This window comes from Artemia sp. Qi Xiang Cuo, chromosome 15 (assembly GCF_049724085.1).
Source record: "Artemia sp. Qi Xiang Cuo chromosome 15, ASM4972408v1, whole genome shotgun sequence".
In the NCBI taxonomy this organism is placed as follows: domain Eukaryota; kingdom Metazoa; phylum Arthropoda; class Branchiopoda; order Anostraca; family Artemiidae; genus Artemia; species Artemia sp. Qi Xiang Cuo.
Genome location: NC_142808.1, coordinates 39,512,195 through 39,528,881, shown reverse-complemented (window position 1 = coordinate 39,528,881; position 16,687 = coordinate 39,512,195). Strand labels below are relative to the sequence as shown.

At 34.3% G+C, this 16,687-nt stretch overlaps 1 protein-coding gene across 2 annotated transcripts in view; it reads left to right on the top strand.

Moving 5' to 3' along the window:
* Nucleotides 1-12,501, top strand: part of LOC148943669 (myotubularin-related protein 10) — a 108,230-nt gene extending 95,729 nt beyond the window's left edge. For both annotated transcript variants that reach the window (XM_089100964.1, XM_089100965.1), the window contains one exon: nt 6,145-12,501. In XM_089100964.1, the coding sequence (XP_088957090.1) occupies nt 6,145-6,942 (798 nt within the window). In that variant the 3' untranslated portion in view covers nt 6,943-12,501. The remainder of the gene's footprint in view (nt 1-6,144) is intronic.
* The last annotated feature ends 4,186 nt before the right edge of the window (nt 12,502-16,687 follow it).

Here is a 16,687-nt window from a genome sequence, read left to right as displayed (position 1 = left end):
AGAGTTGGCAATTATAAAACCCGTTTTTGACATTTTACCGCTATAGACTAGGCAATGATAGCGTGGATTTCATTTCGTATACTATATTAAACGGTGCTGTTTTGTGGTTGGGGGGGGGGGAGGTACCTAGGTTAGGTTAGATTACGTATTTAATATATGCTATGCTTTACCTCACCCCCCAATGTGCAAATATAAAGCCCAAATTTGTTTCTAAACTATTATATATTCATCCTATTTTTATTTTATTTCATTAGCATTAACCAAACTTCACTTTTTAGAAAGGCCCGCATAGTACAAGGAGTAGCAAAATAGCCTTGATTTCACCCCATTCTTTGAAAGTTTTCTTAAACTTTGATAAAAAGTTTCCATTTCATTTCAAAGTATTTTTGTCATCGCAAGCGTAAAAATTACGTTTAAGTTTCTTTTGAGATATTAGAATGTGCTACAGTTTTAGAAAATTCTACTACTTTTATGAGGAATTAATCATCGTTATTCGGAAAAAAAGAATATACAGAAGAAAATTAAAAATGAGAGATATCGAAATTAGATAATTTCAATAGGAGAAAATAGGGAAAACAAAAGTCAAAACACTTTTTGCTTTACATGATGCCACACCTACAAGATTGCCAAATATCCAAGAAAACAGTAAAAAACAAAAAAACAAAAAAAAAACATAAGAGTTAGAAAAGGTGGAAGTATTTAAATATTAAATTGTTGAATCGAGGAAAGGCCATGTCAGGTGCCCTAAGCATAATAGGCACTATCCAGTTACCAAACTTACCGATTAAGATAGGTATAACAATGCCAATAGAACAAGGGAGGTTAGACCAACTCACTCTTAGTAAATTTAAACTTCGAACATAACATAGCGAAATGATACAATATCCAAACAAGAAATAATCATTAAAAAAACACGAAGTACTCAAAAGAAAAAATAAACAAGTGTATTACCAAATGTTATGAAATAGGGCTAATTGGAAAGATGTTAAGAAAACTCTACTTAAAATTCTAAGGAGTCCATTGACCATTAAGAAAGTTCTTTCGTGGTACCTAAAATAACTATAAAATTCATTCACTTTGTCGATCCTATTTCTAATGGATAAATTGGTCATGGATGCTTTTAAAGAATTTAAGAGATTTCCTTCTGGGGGCTCGTTTATAATTGGAGAGTGTCTAAAGGGATAACTGATCCCCGGATGAAGCTTATCCCTTAGTTTTTTTTTTGTCAACAAGTTTCCTGTTCAATAACTACGATTGTGGCTCTGATGCGGATCAGATAGGAAATTTCATAAAGGTATATAGGATCATATAATGAGGACCTACTTGTTGGATTTTTACGTATCCTCCGCTTCAGAATAGTGGCGGATCCAGAGGGGGGGGCGAGGGGCGCGTGCCCCCCCCGCCTCTAACGTAGTCTAAAGTAGTGTAATTTATCTAATTAACGCAAGTTTGTGTTAATTAAACTTACTCCTAACGCAAGTTTATCGGATCAGCCTATTTTGAGCCCCCTCCCCTAAAAAAAATTCTGGATCCGCCCCTGCTTCAGAAAACTTATGAAGTAACTCGTTGGGCTTTTGAATATGCTTATTATTTTGAAGTCCTGAGCTGTGATTATTTGAGTCTGGTTCTTTAGAAGAAGAAAAATAAGCATAATTAATCTTGGATTTGGTATAGGAAATGAAACAGTAGTGGAGATAAACCTCATGTGAGAAGAGTTTTGAAACGCGTGACTTTGCGTTTTCGCATTTTCGCATTTGCACGCTGCATTTTACTCTCGATGTTAGACGTTCAGAAGAAAAAGAAAGGGACGTGATATATAGGGTGACATTTTGTAACACGACTCAACTAATATCTTAGCCCGTTTATTCCAAATGGACTATTCTCCTTTTTTTTAGAATTTTATTACCTTGTGGTTACTTTTTGTAAAAAAAGAGAACTATTAACTTACCTTGTCTTCCATATTCATGGAAGAGAAATATTTCTTCTTTGAAAAATAGATATTTTAGACCTTAGCAATGCCAATACTCTTGAGCTGAAGGGAAATTTTTAATAAACAATGACTTTTGATATTTTTTAAATCTTAGTTATGTTTATAGCCATCGTAGGAATTTAAAGATAGTCTGTCTTATTTTTGTGTTGTATATTGTTTTCAACGTGTAAATTAAACTAAAAAACATTTTTACGCCTAAGAAATTCTTATTTAATAATAGGCACTGAAAACAAAATCCATTTTACGCCAAAACAACTTTCGCCAAGTTTTTTTTTTCAGAAATACTCCTTGCTCTATTTTACCTTTCTCTATAAAAAAAAACTTTTTCACATGCTGACCAAAGGTCTGCGTTGCGCAGGTACCGATCTCCTGATTCAATGCCTTCGGCCGGGAGTGCACTGCGTGGTTGGGGACAAATCATCCGACGCTTCCCGTGTTTACCCCCAGATTTCTTCAGATTTAGAGCTGGGTCTACTCTGGGTGAGCTTACAGGGTCACGCCATTGACCTCCGTTCCAAACCAAATAACCAATGACACCAGGACTCGAACCCCTGTCCTCAGGATTTCAAGTCTGGAGCACCAACCACTCGGCTAGGACGGGTGAAATCAGTACTTGTGTTGATTTAACCAGTCTCTGTACTTGTCTTAGGCTCTATGCCTATGACAATAATGCTTTGCTTGAAATATATCACTCCATCATCTATTTTGTTTGTAGTCTTGGCAGGAATTTACTAATGACCAGGTTTGTTTTTATGACATCGATTGGTTTTATATCAATGTTAAATTTAAAGACTATGTCATAGGCTCTATGCATGTGATGATAATGCTTCAAAGAAGTCAATCTTCTTATTCTGTTTTGTTCATAAAGGCTTAAAATCTAAGGCTCTATAAATTAAAGGCTCTTTGTTCATAGAGACTCTATCTTACGCTCTATGCCTATGACAATAATGCTTTAAAGAAATCAGCTTTTACGTACTGTTTTGTTCGTGGTTATTATTCAAATTTAGAGATGGCCTGGGCTATTTTTTTACATACATTGTTTTTGTCGCCAGTATCACGGTCTATAGTAATCCACAATTAATAATTTTGAAAAAAAAATTCAGATTCAAATTAAAATACACTATTTGAATCGCAATGGTCAAAATCTTATATATGAAACTTACAGTTTTCTGGCTTGAACAAAAAGGAAAATCACTTTTTATGCATGAGAAGCACTGATGCGTCATCTTTTTTCTTCCGCTGCTAGCTGGCCACTGGAACATCATAGAGAGCTGTTTAAGGGCTCATTTTAAAGGAAATTGATACAACTGCATGCTTTTGTAATTAACAAAACGCAAAGTTTAAAGTGAAATTCTTTGACAAAATTAAATTCAAAGGCTCTATGTCGTAGGCTTTATATGCCTGTGACAATAATACTTTAAAGAAGTCAGTCTTCATCTTCAGTTTTTTTTTCATAAAGGCTCAATGTCTAAGGCTCCATATCGTAGGCTCTATGCCCATAAAAATAATGCTTTACAGAAGCCAGTTTTCATCTTGTGTCTTGTTCGTAAACACTATATGTCTAAGGCCTTTTGTCGTAGGCTCTGTGGTTGTGAGAATAGGGCTTTAAAGCCATCAGTTGCCATCCTCTGATTTGTTCATAGACCTTGCAGGAGTTTTTGTTACATACATTGTTTTTGTTGTCGATGTTAACTTTAAAAGCGGGATTTTATGGATGAAACTATTTTCTGAAATATTGCATTTCTTTTATGAAAAATAAAGTCTTTTTCATGCCAAAACAGTTTTTCTCTCTCTTTTATTTATATTTTTTGTCACAGTTTTGCCCACTTTATCGTTATGTTTCCCTTACTTTCTGCCAAAAATACTGTCAACTTATACTTTTGTTTTTCACCTTTTAGAAATCAATATTTTTAACACTAACGCTATTGTTCTTGTGTTCATAAGATTTATTAGAAGAAAAAACTCGTGCTGATAGACTAGATGAAGGTAGTTAATTTTATTTTCTCTTTTTTTATCGAGACTATTCTCTTGTTCCACGAAATCTATTGATTTGAACGAGATGATTGGTGATCCACGCTTTAACTTTCTTGATTTTTTGTAGCGCCTTGATTGGAATTTTTCCTTCCCTTGTAAAAACGAGGGAATGTCTTTAGCAGGTGCAGTTATTCTATTTTACAGTAAAGTCTGATTAATGGAAATTGCTGATCCTCCAATCAAGTCGGACTTTGGGACAGTTATTATAATGTTGATGAAAAGAAAAAAACAAAGGGATGTAAAGTTCAGCTCTTGTTGAAGATGGCAACTTTTGTCTAGTGGAAATACCTTAGTGATGCCCTATTCGAACACCAGGTGATAGGAAAGGAAATTTGTGACAGGAAAGGATGCTGCTAGGAAAGGAAATTCTGAGTGAAAGGAAATTCGTGAAGTTCTAGAAAACTTCTCAAAAAAGGAGGTTGTTTAGATACCTATTTAAAATGAATCCTAATTATTCATTTTTATACAAATAAATGGGAAGATTTTAAACAATTTGTGGAGCAGAGAATGGAATTGCCTACTTCATCTAAAAAGGAAACAAATCAAATGTTAGCCAACTTAGAGCCCTTTTTTCTTATCAGGTGGCATGCTTTTCGACTACCGAAGCGGCATAGGACTTCTGACTGATTCTAGCAGAAGTCATAAACTACACAAGATATAAGAAGTTAATAAAGGTTTTAGCTATTACTATTACTAACAACTTACAACAGCAAGCCCTCTGAGGACAACACAGCTGCGCACGCTCATCCTCAATCCTAATTTCGACTCTATGACTAATAGCCGTCTTTAGCGAAATGTAGTGCAAATACTCAAACAAAGAAACGATCAAGAATCTAACTCACTCAAATCTCTTCCGATAAGATAACGGTGAACAAAACTCACGAAAAAAAAGAAGAAGAAAAAACAACAACTTGGAAAGAGTCTTAACTTCAATACCTCATAAAAGTTCAGCCGAGTCTTGGCTGAGACTTTATGAGGACCCCACTACCTTTCTCATTGTTTAGGTCTGGAAATATATCAAAACTATTTTCGGTATATCTATAAAACCTAAGTTTCCAACTGCTAAGCAAAAGCACCGCACGGGTATGTATCATGTTGCCCTTAAACTCTTTTGATCCTCTGTGTGTTGCCGCTTTTTGTGGCTGGTATAAGCACAAACTATCAGCTTATTAGAAGTAAAGATGGTATTGCTCTTGCTGTTAAATGAAGAAGCTGAGGAGTTCATGATCTTTAGTCTGCCCTGAAGTATGGTATTCAAAAAAAGTTGAACGCTTACATCAGGGTCTTACTGAGTTGTGAAAGAAGACTGAGAGTGTTCCTTACGACTGAAAGAAAGGTACACTGTCAAGCTGTTGAAGCAAGGTAGAACGGTTGACTATAATAATCTGTGAGTTATCACGCTAAAATCTATATGGATTAGAGTCCTGTGTCGTATGCTGCCAGTCGAAAATTGAATTTCATTTCATTTCTAAATCTCGTTCTATGATCCTTTTTGGCAGTTTTCTAGGACGTTCTACTTTTCGTCTTGCCTCCCGGGATTGCCTAAAAACCAATGATACGTTTGATATATAAATAGTATATCGATTTTCTTTTTCCACATGCATATGGTAGGACCTGCACGTTTTCACCTTTTCATCTTATGATCAAGACTCCGTTAGGATTATTTTGTTGTGGTTTTATCTTGAATCTTAGCTCTATGAGAAACAGGTTCAGAAACCAGTAGTATCTCATAGGCAAAAATAAAATGAGATAAATGAAATGAAAAGATAAGGCAGCTCAACAGTTGAGGAGCAATACTAAAAAGTGTACTAACGCACAAATAAACTTATAATTCAATAACGTACGCCCTTACATGATTGCCAAACATTCAGTACATCCCATAAACAGAATATTCTGTTGGAAAATGTATGTAAATTGAAAAGGAAAATCTAAAATAATTCAAAATCATCATGTAATATTTATTAGGGCTCATCAAAGAAACACCAACTGTTTTGGGTTTGTTCAATCGTTTTGTCAATTTTACTAATAAATATATTGCTTGAATTAATTAATTCCCTTTTCCTTTTAAATAGTGCTTTATACTCGAATGTTATTGTAAAATAATTTATTCTTCACTTCAGGGAGTCGCCTTTGGTACAAGTCCTCGCCCGTCCAGAATTCTGGAAGAATATGAAAAGAGCATGCTTGAAGGAGAAATTATTGATGCTATGGGTACTTTAAAGGCTGGTACAGTTTCTACTCGAAATAGTGTCAAAGACGCGTTCACGCCTCCTAGTATAACCCCTAGACATAAAAATGGCAGTGCTAATCGATGGACTGTGTGTGATGGTCAATCTCTGGGGCAAAGTAGGCGGAGTTTGCAGCAATCAGAAGATGAACTAAGAAATGTACCTGTACCCTGGCATAAAATTGATTGGCCTGTCTACACAGTGTTGCCAGTCATGCCTCTTGTTGCTAATTTAAAGTTTTGGGCTCAGTGTTATGCTCGATTTTTTCCTGTGTTTGATATTAGAGGAGGTGGTGATTTGACAAATTTTTGCCAAAATTGGGGATATGTTGATGAACTAATGATGCTTGAAAATACAATAGCTAGTTTAGAGGCCGAACTTAACTATTATAACCAAAAATCACCGAAATCTCGCTCTGGATCAATTTCAAGACGTGTTTCCTCGTCGAATTCAAGCATACGAGCTCGCACACCAACTCCTATTCAGGAAGAAGCTGTAGATTATAGTTCTAACCCAAGCTTGATATTATTAAAGCAAAAGCCCCTGAGTAGTTTGTCGGCATTTTATCCTTTTACAAGTCAACGAGTTCTTAATGACAAGGGGAGCCACATTAGGTCATCTGCTGAGTTTGACTTGAGAGTTAAGCCCGAGGAAGAACATTATGAAGGTGACTTTATAGTAATACCCTAAATGACGTAACATTTAATTCTTTATACGGCCCTGTACTTTCTCATTTCATTTTCCTTAGACTCGGCTCATACTGGGGGGCTGTGGATTCGTCCTTCTACCTCCCCCATAGTTTTTTGTTGTTGTTGTTGGAAAACACAAATAGCTTTTTTCGTTTTTTTTCTCTTGAAAGTTTATTCTATTTTTTCTCCACATTCAACTCTTCGTGATCCTTCATTGTTGTTTTTTCTCAGTTTTATTTTATAAGCTTGTTTTTGTTTGTACTGTTCACTTCTTTTATGGTTGTTAATTATGTCTTTACTATGAAACTTTGAAATTGCCTGTAATATATTAACCATGAAGCTTTGACGGTGCATTTAGAATGTAAGTTTTGTCCTTATGCTTTTGTAGGAGAGGAATGGGTAAAACATAAATTAATAATTTTTCATCTTGTTGATACAACCAGCGTAAAGCACAATACTTATCACTTAAAATTTTGAGTAAGTATGTTTTTCGCGAAAACATAAAAATCCGACTAATAAATTGCTTTTTTTTTATCTTTTTGGAAAGGTAGCTGACTTGATTATTATTAAGTATTTTCATTATTATAATTAATAACTTAGTTATTTTCCATTTTGTTGATACACCTATCATAAAGTACAATGCTTATCGCCAATTTTGAGCATGATTTTCTGTGAAAACATAAAAGTCCGACTGATAAATTGCTTTTTTTTCATCTTTTTAGAAAAAAATCTGACTTAATTATTATTAAGGATTTTCATTGTTGTAATTGATAACTTAATTATTTTTCATTTTTGTGATACAACCAGCGTAAAGCACAATGGTTGTCGCCAATTTTCATTATGTTTTTTTCTGAAAACATAAAAATTCGACCAGTAACTTGAATTTTTTTTTTTCATATTTTTGGAAAGAGAGCTGACTTACCCTACTGACAGTCTGAGATAGTTTGATCATTCCCCTTATGTACCTTAAATAAAGATGGAAATAGTGTGTCGATTTTAGTTTCTGTTATGTTATGAAAATACTAGTTTATGCTTGGTTTTTCAAGATCGGGGGGGGGGGGGGTGAAAAGATAGTCTTAGGTAAATAAATATTGTATAATTCTAATGTTACTGTCAATGATAGTCTTATTCTCCATTAAAACTAATATCACAACTCCTCACATAATTCCCGTTAAAAGGATGCAAATGTACGTATTTTACTGTTTTACGTTGTATCCATTTAGAACTACGTACAAATATCGATTAGTGAAAATCCTTCAGCCTTTATCATATCTACAGTGAAAGTAGCATGATAAAAAGTAGATGGAGGGGCGTAATTAGAGGGGAGGGCTAGGGGGACGAGCCCTTCAGGGAATTTAAAACTTGATATTTCGCTAATGGTAACAACCTATTTTGATAATTTCAAGCTAAAAAATTACAAATTTACAACGCTTAAAATCGCACGACTGTGGTGAAGGATGTGATGAGTAGGGGGGGGGGGGGGATTTTTACATTTCAGCATCTTCTGGTTGTGAGTAGTTCATGTTAAGGGATTTTTTTTTATTTGAAAATACTCGGAAATTTTCCACATTAAAGGACGCCCTAGACGGTCAATCATTTTGATCAAGAGCTTCCGTCAATCAATTGATTAAAGCATGATTGACCGTCTCGAAACCGATTGAGTCATTCAAACTTTCTATAAATCACCGTCAACGCTTGATTCAAGCGTCAAACAGGTTCCTAGACGGCCAATCATGCTTTAATCAATTGATTGACGGAAGCTTTTAATCAAAATGATCGAACGTCTAGGGTGTCCTTAAAACCCGCAAGACTATGGTGAGTGTAGGAAGGGTATGGGTAGATTTTAGCATTTCAGAGTCTTCGTGTCGTGAGTGGCTCATATAAACGTTTTTTTTTAATATTTTTTTGTTGTGGTTAAATTAACCAAGTCCTGACGAGTTACTTTTAAAATGTATTCTGCTGAATGTATTTACTGACTAAGATCAAATCACTCTTGTTTTTAATTCATAGGACTAGTAATGGCAATTAATGTCATCTGCCGGGAATCAGAAACTTGTTCACTCATCCTTAGCCCCGTTGTTTAGAGTAAAAATGCTTAGAGTTAAAAGTATAAACTAATGGCAAAAGAGATTCTAACGTTTATTATTTGAATGCCATCTATTCATGGGATGAATGGACAAATTCAGACAATCTAAACTCGACTGTCCAAATTAAAGTTTTTTTTATGCAACTGTTTCGTAGTTAAGGCTAAAGATTAAGGTATATTTAAGAACACAAAGCAGAAACTCTAACTTCATTACGAACAGGTTATCGTCAACCCTCGAGTGTATCGAAAGATAGTTTCTTTAAAAATAATTTTATTATAATCAATTATAACGTCATGCTTTGAATTAAAGTAGCGCCAAATAAATGGTATCTGTCTAGCCATATTATATCATAACATTATTTAATATAACCCTCTTAGCTAAAGGTAGAGGCGCTGGAAGCAATTGTTAATAACATTCCAGGAATATAAAGATTTTTAAAAGTTTGCCTCTGAAATATACCGTATGGATTTTATCGAGAGACTTCTCATAGGATTGCATAAATTGTTGATGGAAAATTTTTGCTATAAAATTACTTATAATGCCCAAAAGTTATATGGCCCAAGTGACGCTCGTAAATATGACCATAGTTTTGTTTAAATTTTGCATTTGATGGACATAACGGTAAGCTAATCATACAATGAAAAGGCGAGAAAACCGTTCTGTCTACACAGGATTAGAAATTGTTGTTTTTCTGGCTGATTGGTTTTTTGTTTATTTTTTTGTCCATAAAATGCCTAGTGAAAGTGGGACATAAGGGTCTAGTAAAAAAAAAAGTTTTGAGTGAATGAGAAGTGTAAGCGGCTATGCTCTAGTCCTCTTTCCATGCGTTGGGCTTTTTAAAATGTCTTCATAAATCACAATAAAATTGTTTTTGCTAAAGAAAAACCTGTAAAAAACCTGTCTATGGAGTTACAAGGTCATCTCCAAAGTTCCAAATGGCAAAAATGCTCGTTGGTTGTACTCTATTTGGAATTAATGTTTATAAAAATTTTTTTTTATTATAATGGTCCTATCAAAAGTGTCCCTTCTAAGTTCCCCATCACTGCTCTGTTCTTTTTTTTTTTTTTTTTTTTTTTTTTTTATTAAATCCAAAAACTGTATTTATGGCGTTTTATTATTTCTTGCGTCCCTTCATTCAATTGGACTTTGCTATTGATATATTAAGAGATGGTTGCTTTTCAGCCCTGGGCCATATGCAAGGTAAGAAGCACTATTTTAGGGGGGTTCGTTTTGCTTCTATTTTATTTTTTATGCGGGAAAATTTTCAATTTGTTGTCTAATATATTTACAAGTAAATTTTAAGAAATTATTTTTACGTTGAGCTTTATCCTTGCAGGATTAATTCCAATTAAGTACTCAATTTGGTTTGAATTAACTTATCAACAGATCTTATTGAAGGAAATTCAGTTTTATTCAGTGATTAATGAGTTTAAACGATCATTGACTTAGAAATTTGGGGTATTTACTATTGCCATCACGTTCGATATTGTGGATATTATGAGTTAGATTGTTGTAGTTGTATTTTATTTCGAGGCAGCCAATGACTGAAAGAGATGGAGCATTTACTATTGTGATGATGTTTGATTTGAGTAGTATGAGTACAATTGCATTGTGACTACTAATGGCTGAGAGAGGTGGAGTATTCGCTATTATGTTCATGTTTTATGTTGATAGTTTGAGCACTGTGGAATTGTGAGTTTGGCTATTGCGGTTGTGACTGAGTAATGTGGAGTGCTTTGTCACTTTTACTTAGATCATACTACTGCAACCAACTCGTGATAGCAGTAAACTCCCTAAGGCCAATACACTAACGAATCCTTTTCTTCTTTATCACCCTGTTTAGAGCTGTTTTTTTCGCGTGTAGATCAAGCGAGACAAAACAGTGAAAAGCAATATGTTTTTAATAGCTAATACCGATAAAATTCTCTCTGGTCTATATATCGAACTTTATTTTGTTTTAGCAAAGCTCATCAAGTCAATTATTATGGTCGAAGTATTTCTTTTGGGTATAATATATCTTGGAATTGTAATTATAAACAATTTTTGTAAAAAGAGTTATGTTTGCCAACTTTGACATACTTGGCATGTGTTGATTTGATATGGACACGGCCGTTATGTGGCTGTACACCTTCTGCTGGCAAGGTTTCTTGGTGGATATACCTTTGGTTCAAACGAGTACAACTTAGTGCGCAAATGCAAGATTCTCTGCAAGGCCTTGTAAATATGGCGTGACCTGACGTGAATTTGTGCGTTGTCGTACGTTTTGCATGATTTGAGACGTTTCGGCTTATCTCACACAGCAAATTAAAGCCGTATTTGAATTAGTATCTCTGTCGACACGACATGGGATTACGTTGTTTTATTTGATTCTCTGTTGACGCGACGGGAGTTCGATTTATAAAATGTAGACATCAAATCAAGATTTTGTCGTCTTTTCGTGACATACAATAAAAGGTCCGTTGTTTTTTTGTGTTTTTTTTTTGTCGGCATAGAATTTCAAATTCAAGCGGCAAATTCAAAATACAAGGTGAATTGGTGACACTAGTTAAAAACAAAAGAAGTATTTTTTGTGTGTTACAGAATCTGAAGGAGCATGGAAATCAGCTAAGTAACTGAATAGAGGCTGATAATTAATTAAGTAAATAGTATTAAATAGTGATAAAGTATTATATTTGAAATTACAACCTAAAATATAACTTTGATATGCAGTTGTGAGTCGGCATAAAAGACACAAATCAAATGGTAGAGAGCGAAATGTGGGTATGATGTTGACTGTCTGTTGACTTTAAAATGCTAGTTCAAACGCGGCTTAAGTAGTAGTTTTCCTTGTCTCATCAACCCTGACAAAAGCACAATGAATAAGTTTTATATTTCGACATGAGATAAATGTAGCCTATAGGCTGTAAAACCGCCGTGTATTTGTGCGAAGCAAGGGTATTTTCGATAATTTCTGCTGTTTTTTTTGTCCTGACGGGCAACCTTTTCGGCTTGCTAAAATTTAAGCATTCGATAAAAAACGGCAAGAAATCTCAATGACAAATCTCGAAGAAGAACGATTCAAAGATTTCCATTTTCACGATGATAGGGGATGTAAGGATTCTAGAGCTAACTAGTTAACTACCTTAAGTTTTAAAGGCTAGCAAAAGAGGGTAAAACGGATTTTTTTTTTTATCTTAATTAAAATGAAATACCAACATACAGCGAAATTGCAACGACAATATGTTAGTGTCAACATGACTCACTTTGTTAACATTTAAGATTTTCCTCTTTTTTGGTTGTTAGTATTAGATTTGTCCATTTTAAATTAGGTTATTCCGCCCATTTTATTTTGTCCCTTTATGAGTACCGAAAGTAATGTTGTTAGATTAACTGATAGCTTGTACAAAATTGTTAATGTCTCTTTATTTTTGCTTTATCATGGATGCAAAGTAAAAAGTTCAAGGTGATGAAATCATGGTGATTTGCTAATAAATCCGGAGATATTTATAAAGTATTTGTCAGTTTCAACACATAGTTAGGGTAAACAATCCACTTTTATACTTTTTTAAATATTTTTTCAAGAAAGCAGTGGAGCTACTTGCGAAGTTTTTTAAAGGTTAAATAAAAAAATTAACATTCATTAATTAATTAGAAAAAACTAAAAATTGGTATTTGGTATGAATTTTGAAAGTTTCATTCACCTAGGTCAACTGCTTTCTCTAAATGTTTAATAACCTGTCTCTGGCAAGTAATTGATCACCTTTGCCTCATAATCAATCGCTTTTTGGATACCACTTTCTTCAACCTTTTACAGGAATGAACTTTTCAGGGATTTTCAGAAGTTGGTAACTGAGCTTGTTTTCGAAAGTTTTATTCACCCAATCGAACTGTTTTAAAATGTTAAATAATGTGTGTCTGAAATGTAATTATTTGCCTAAGCGAGCTAGTTTGGCCCTAGGGGGGTACCGAGGGCCAAATCAAAAAAGTAGCAGACTTTAAGATTATAAATCTGTGTTGGCCATCTATAAATGAAATTTAACAAGGAAACTGGATCAAACTAGATAAAAAGACAGCCATTCAATGATGGAAGGGTGACTAACGAGTTATCTGCACATAGAGGGCATTTTACTCGCTCAAGAGTCAGGATAGCTGTGAAACTCAGGTTTTCAATTGGCCTTTTCGTCGAAACCATCAAACTGATTATCAGTATTTAAAAAGAAAACAATCTACTAGGTTAACAATATGAAAAAAGATATGAAACGGTGCATACTTTGAAACAGCCATCTTGAACGGTCCCTCGTGATAGCAAGACCAGCTCCATTTCACCATTATATTTTGAGCTTTAAAATTCTACATGTTTTTTTTGTTCTCATACCTCTGTGACAAATACAGTAAAACCTCGAATACTGAAAATATGCTGTACAGAATGTTCGGAAATCCTATTTGTGAAAGATGGAAACAAACTTGATTTAAAGTGCAGCTCCCATAACTACGTGTATAATGATTCCTAAAAGCAGCAATTCTCAAGTACTCAACCGATAGTTTAAACTTCGTGTCGACACGATGCACAGTATAGATATATAACAGCAGCGAAAAGTTTTTTTCAGAAACGGCACAGTTCAAAGCCACGGAAACAGAAAGTTTGTTTGCGTCACAACAATAGCTTCAGTTCAGGTTTCCCATAAATACGTCGTAATGCGCTAAAAATTGTCATTGCGCGAAGGTGGAATCATGAAGACAGGTCATGACCGTTGTGTGTCGAAAAATCTTCAACGGAGAGTATAGGAATTTTCACTACTGTTGATATATTTATGCTGTGGCACGATGACTTCGAACTTTCAACAGTACGTCAAAAACGAAATCTAGAGGTTGAGATTAGCAATTTTCTTCCAGTCAAAAGTTCTACTTATAAATCTGAAAATATTTTAAAACATTTCCATTATATTATATATGATTTATTGATTGTAAGACTAAGACCTTGTAAGACCTTTCTCATAATGGAAAGCTTTTATATATTAGTCGTTATCTAAAAGGAAAACAAACCGAAAACGCATCAGTTACCATGGAAAGTAAAGGAATTGAAATAATGCGATTCGTCAGTGATGAAAGTTTTTAAGTTCGGGTCTTTAATGAGATCTGATAAATTTATCCAGAGACTGTCTCTATGGAAACTGGAGTTTTTGTAAGTCAAATTACTGAGATTAGACGACCGTGATCCGGCTTTGTGAAGGGCATCTCAATCTAAAAGAAACTATAATTTTTATAATGAGGTGTATTAGAACGATAATGAACTTGTTTAGAAATACAATGGCTACTATTCAAATGCACTGAGTGTAAACATAGAGAAACAGAGAGTTTACTTATAAAAATTATTTTGACTCAAACATTTCGATTCAAAAACATATTTTGACTCAAACTTTCGATTGGCTTAAAATTTCATGCAAGAGAACCAATCAGGTTTAAGTTCTTTTAGTTGCTAAGAATTTGACAAAGCAGCAACAAGTTAAAAAATAAGTTATTTGGCTTTAGTTTCTGATTTACGTTCAAGGAGAAATTTGACTGGCAAACTAAAAAAACCTACGTCACAAAAATAAAGTTATGAAATTAAAGCAAGCTTTTTAACATAAAGTAGGCTATAGGACATTAATCTCTCGTTTTCTTTTTGGCTATTATTAAGGAGAATTGACGTGACACTTATGATTTATTGGGAAACTCACTTTTTTAAAGTGGTAAATCGTGTTGTCTTGTTATACCCAGAAAAAGGGCGACTGTCATTAATTGCTATTGCTACTCCTTATTTGTCAAAATTATTAATATTAATATATGCGAAATTTTGTGCAAATTAAAAAAAATAACAACAGAAATTGAAGAGTAAGGAGTAAACTTAAAACAAGGAGAAACCGTGCAGAAAACAAACAAACTGAATGGAGAAATGAAACTCAAGACAAAGACAAATGAATAATGAAACCAAACTTAAAGGGACAATTGATTACCAACAGACAGTGGAGCTGCCCTCCCCCTCTCCCCAAAAAACAACAAAAGGATTTTTAGGCTTTGTATAAAACAAAATATGTTAGTTTGCCTTCTTTGACTATAACGTTAAAAATTTGAATACTTCTCGAAACTGACGATTTCAGTATGTTTCTAAGAGCTATTTTTGCAATATATAGTTTAATTGTAATTTTCATTGATGATCTCTTTCTGCTGAATCTATTACTTGCAAATATCGAGGAAATTGATTGATTTAAATTAGACTTTCAATTTAAGCTATTTTTTTTAGTTCTATATAAAACACAAATTAAAGAGCTTTTAATCGTTCGAGCCGTTTTGGGAGATGAAAAAACGTTCGAGCCGATCTGAATTCTCATATGTTGCATATAAGGCTATTAAATTTGATTAATTCGAATTCAAGATAGAACAGTTCAAGTATGTTTGATTAATTCAGCCTAAGTTGGAGTTTGATATGCCCAAGGTGGCGTGGCTCGTTTAAATAAGTAAGACCAAGAGAGTCTAGAGTCATTACAGAGACAAAGGACCCAAATATATAAAATAACCCAAGAATATGTGATAACACTCTAGACTTAAGCAACTCTTAAAATAGCAAGTCTTGCCTACTGTTGTAGAAGAGGTGATGTCATTTCAAGTTTCAAGGCACAAACCGCCTCGACAGCCTTTTAAATCTCTTATTCCCTGGATAATTATCAAACAGTTCGTGGTAACGAAGGGTAAGTAAGGAGCGACCCGGCTCAATAGTAACCGAAATTCTAAAAAACGGAATTTTGATACCTATAAATACACCAAAAGAATCCGTTTTTTTATTCTGATTTTAAATATTTATGTTTTATCAAATTTAGTCTTACCCCTCAAAAGTTACGCGCCTGAGAAAATTTGCTTTATTTTCGAAAAAAGGGGGAAACACCCCCTAAAAGCCATATAACCTTAATAAAAATTGCACCATCAGATTCAGCGTATCAGAGAACCCTACAGTAAGTTTCAAGCTCCTATCTGCAAAAATGTGGAATTTTGTATTTTTTTTGCTAGAAGAAAGATCGAATGCGTGTTTATTTGTTTTCGTTTTTTTCCCAGAGGTGATCGCATCGACCTAGTGGTCTTAGAATATCGTGGACGGGCTCATTCGAACGGAAATTAAAAGTTCTAGTCCCCTTTTTAAGTGACCAAAAAAATGTAAGACAACTGGGCCCCCTCCCATGCTCTTTTTTCCCAAAGTCACCCGATCAAAATTGTTAGATAGCCATTTTGTCGAAAAATACAATAACTATGTCTTTGAGGATGATTAATCCCCCAAAGTCCACAGAAGAAGGGCTACAAGTTATGAACTTTGCCCACTGTTTACATATAGCATCGGTTATTGGAAGTATACAGATGTTTTCACTGGGGATTTTTTCTGGTAGTGGGGGGAGGGGGGTCGGGGGTTACATGGGAAGATATTTCCATGGAGGAAGTTTTCATGGGGGAATGGACATTGCTATGAAGGGGGCGCCGGATTTCCCGGTATTATTTAAAAAAAGACCAGAAATTCAATAAAAAAACAAGTTTTTCAACTGAAAATAAGGAGAAACATCAAAACTTAAAACGAACAGAAATTATTACGTATATGATTCGGTTCGACCCCTAGTCAACACCTCGCTCTTTACGCTAAAGTTTTCTTTAGTACTTTCA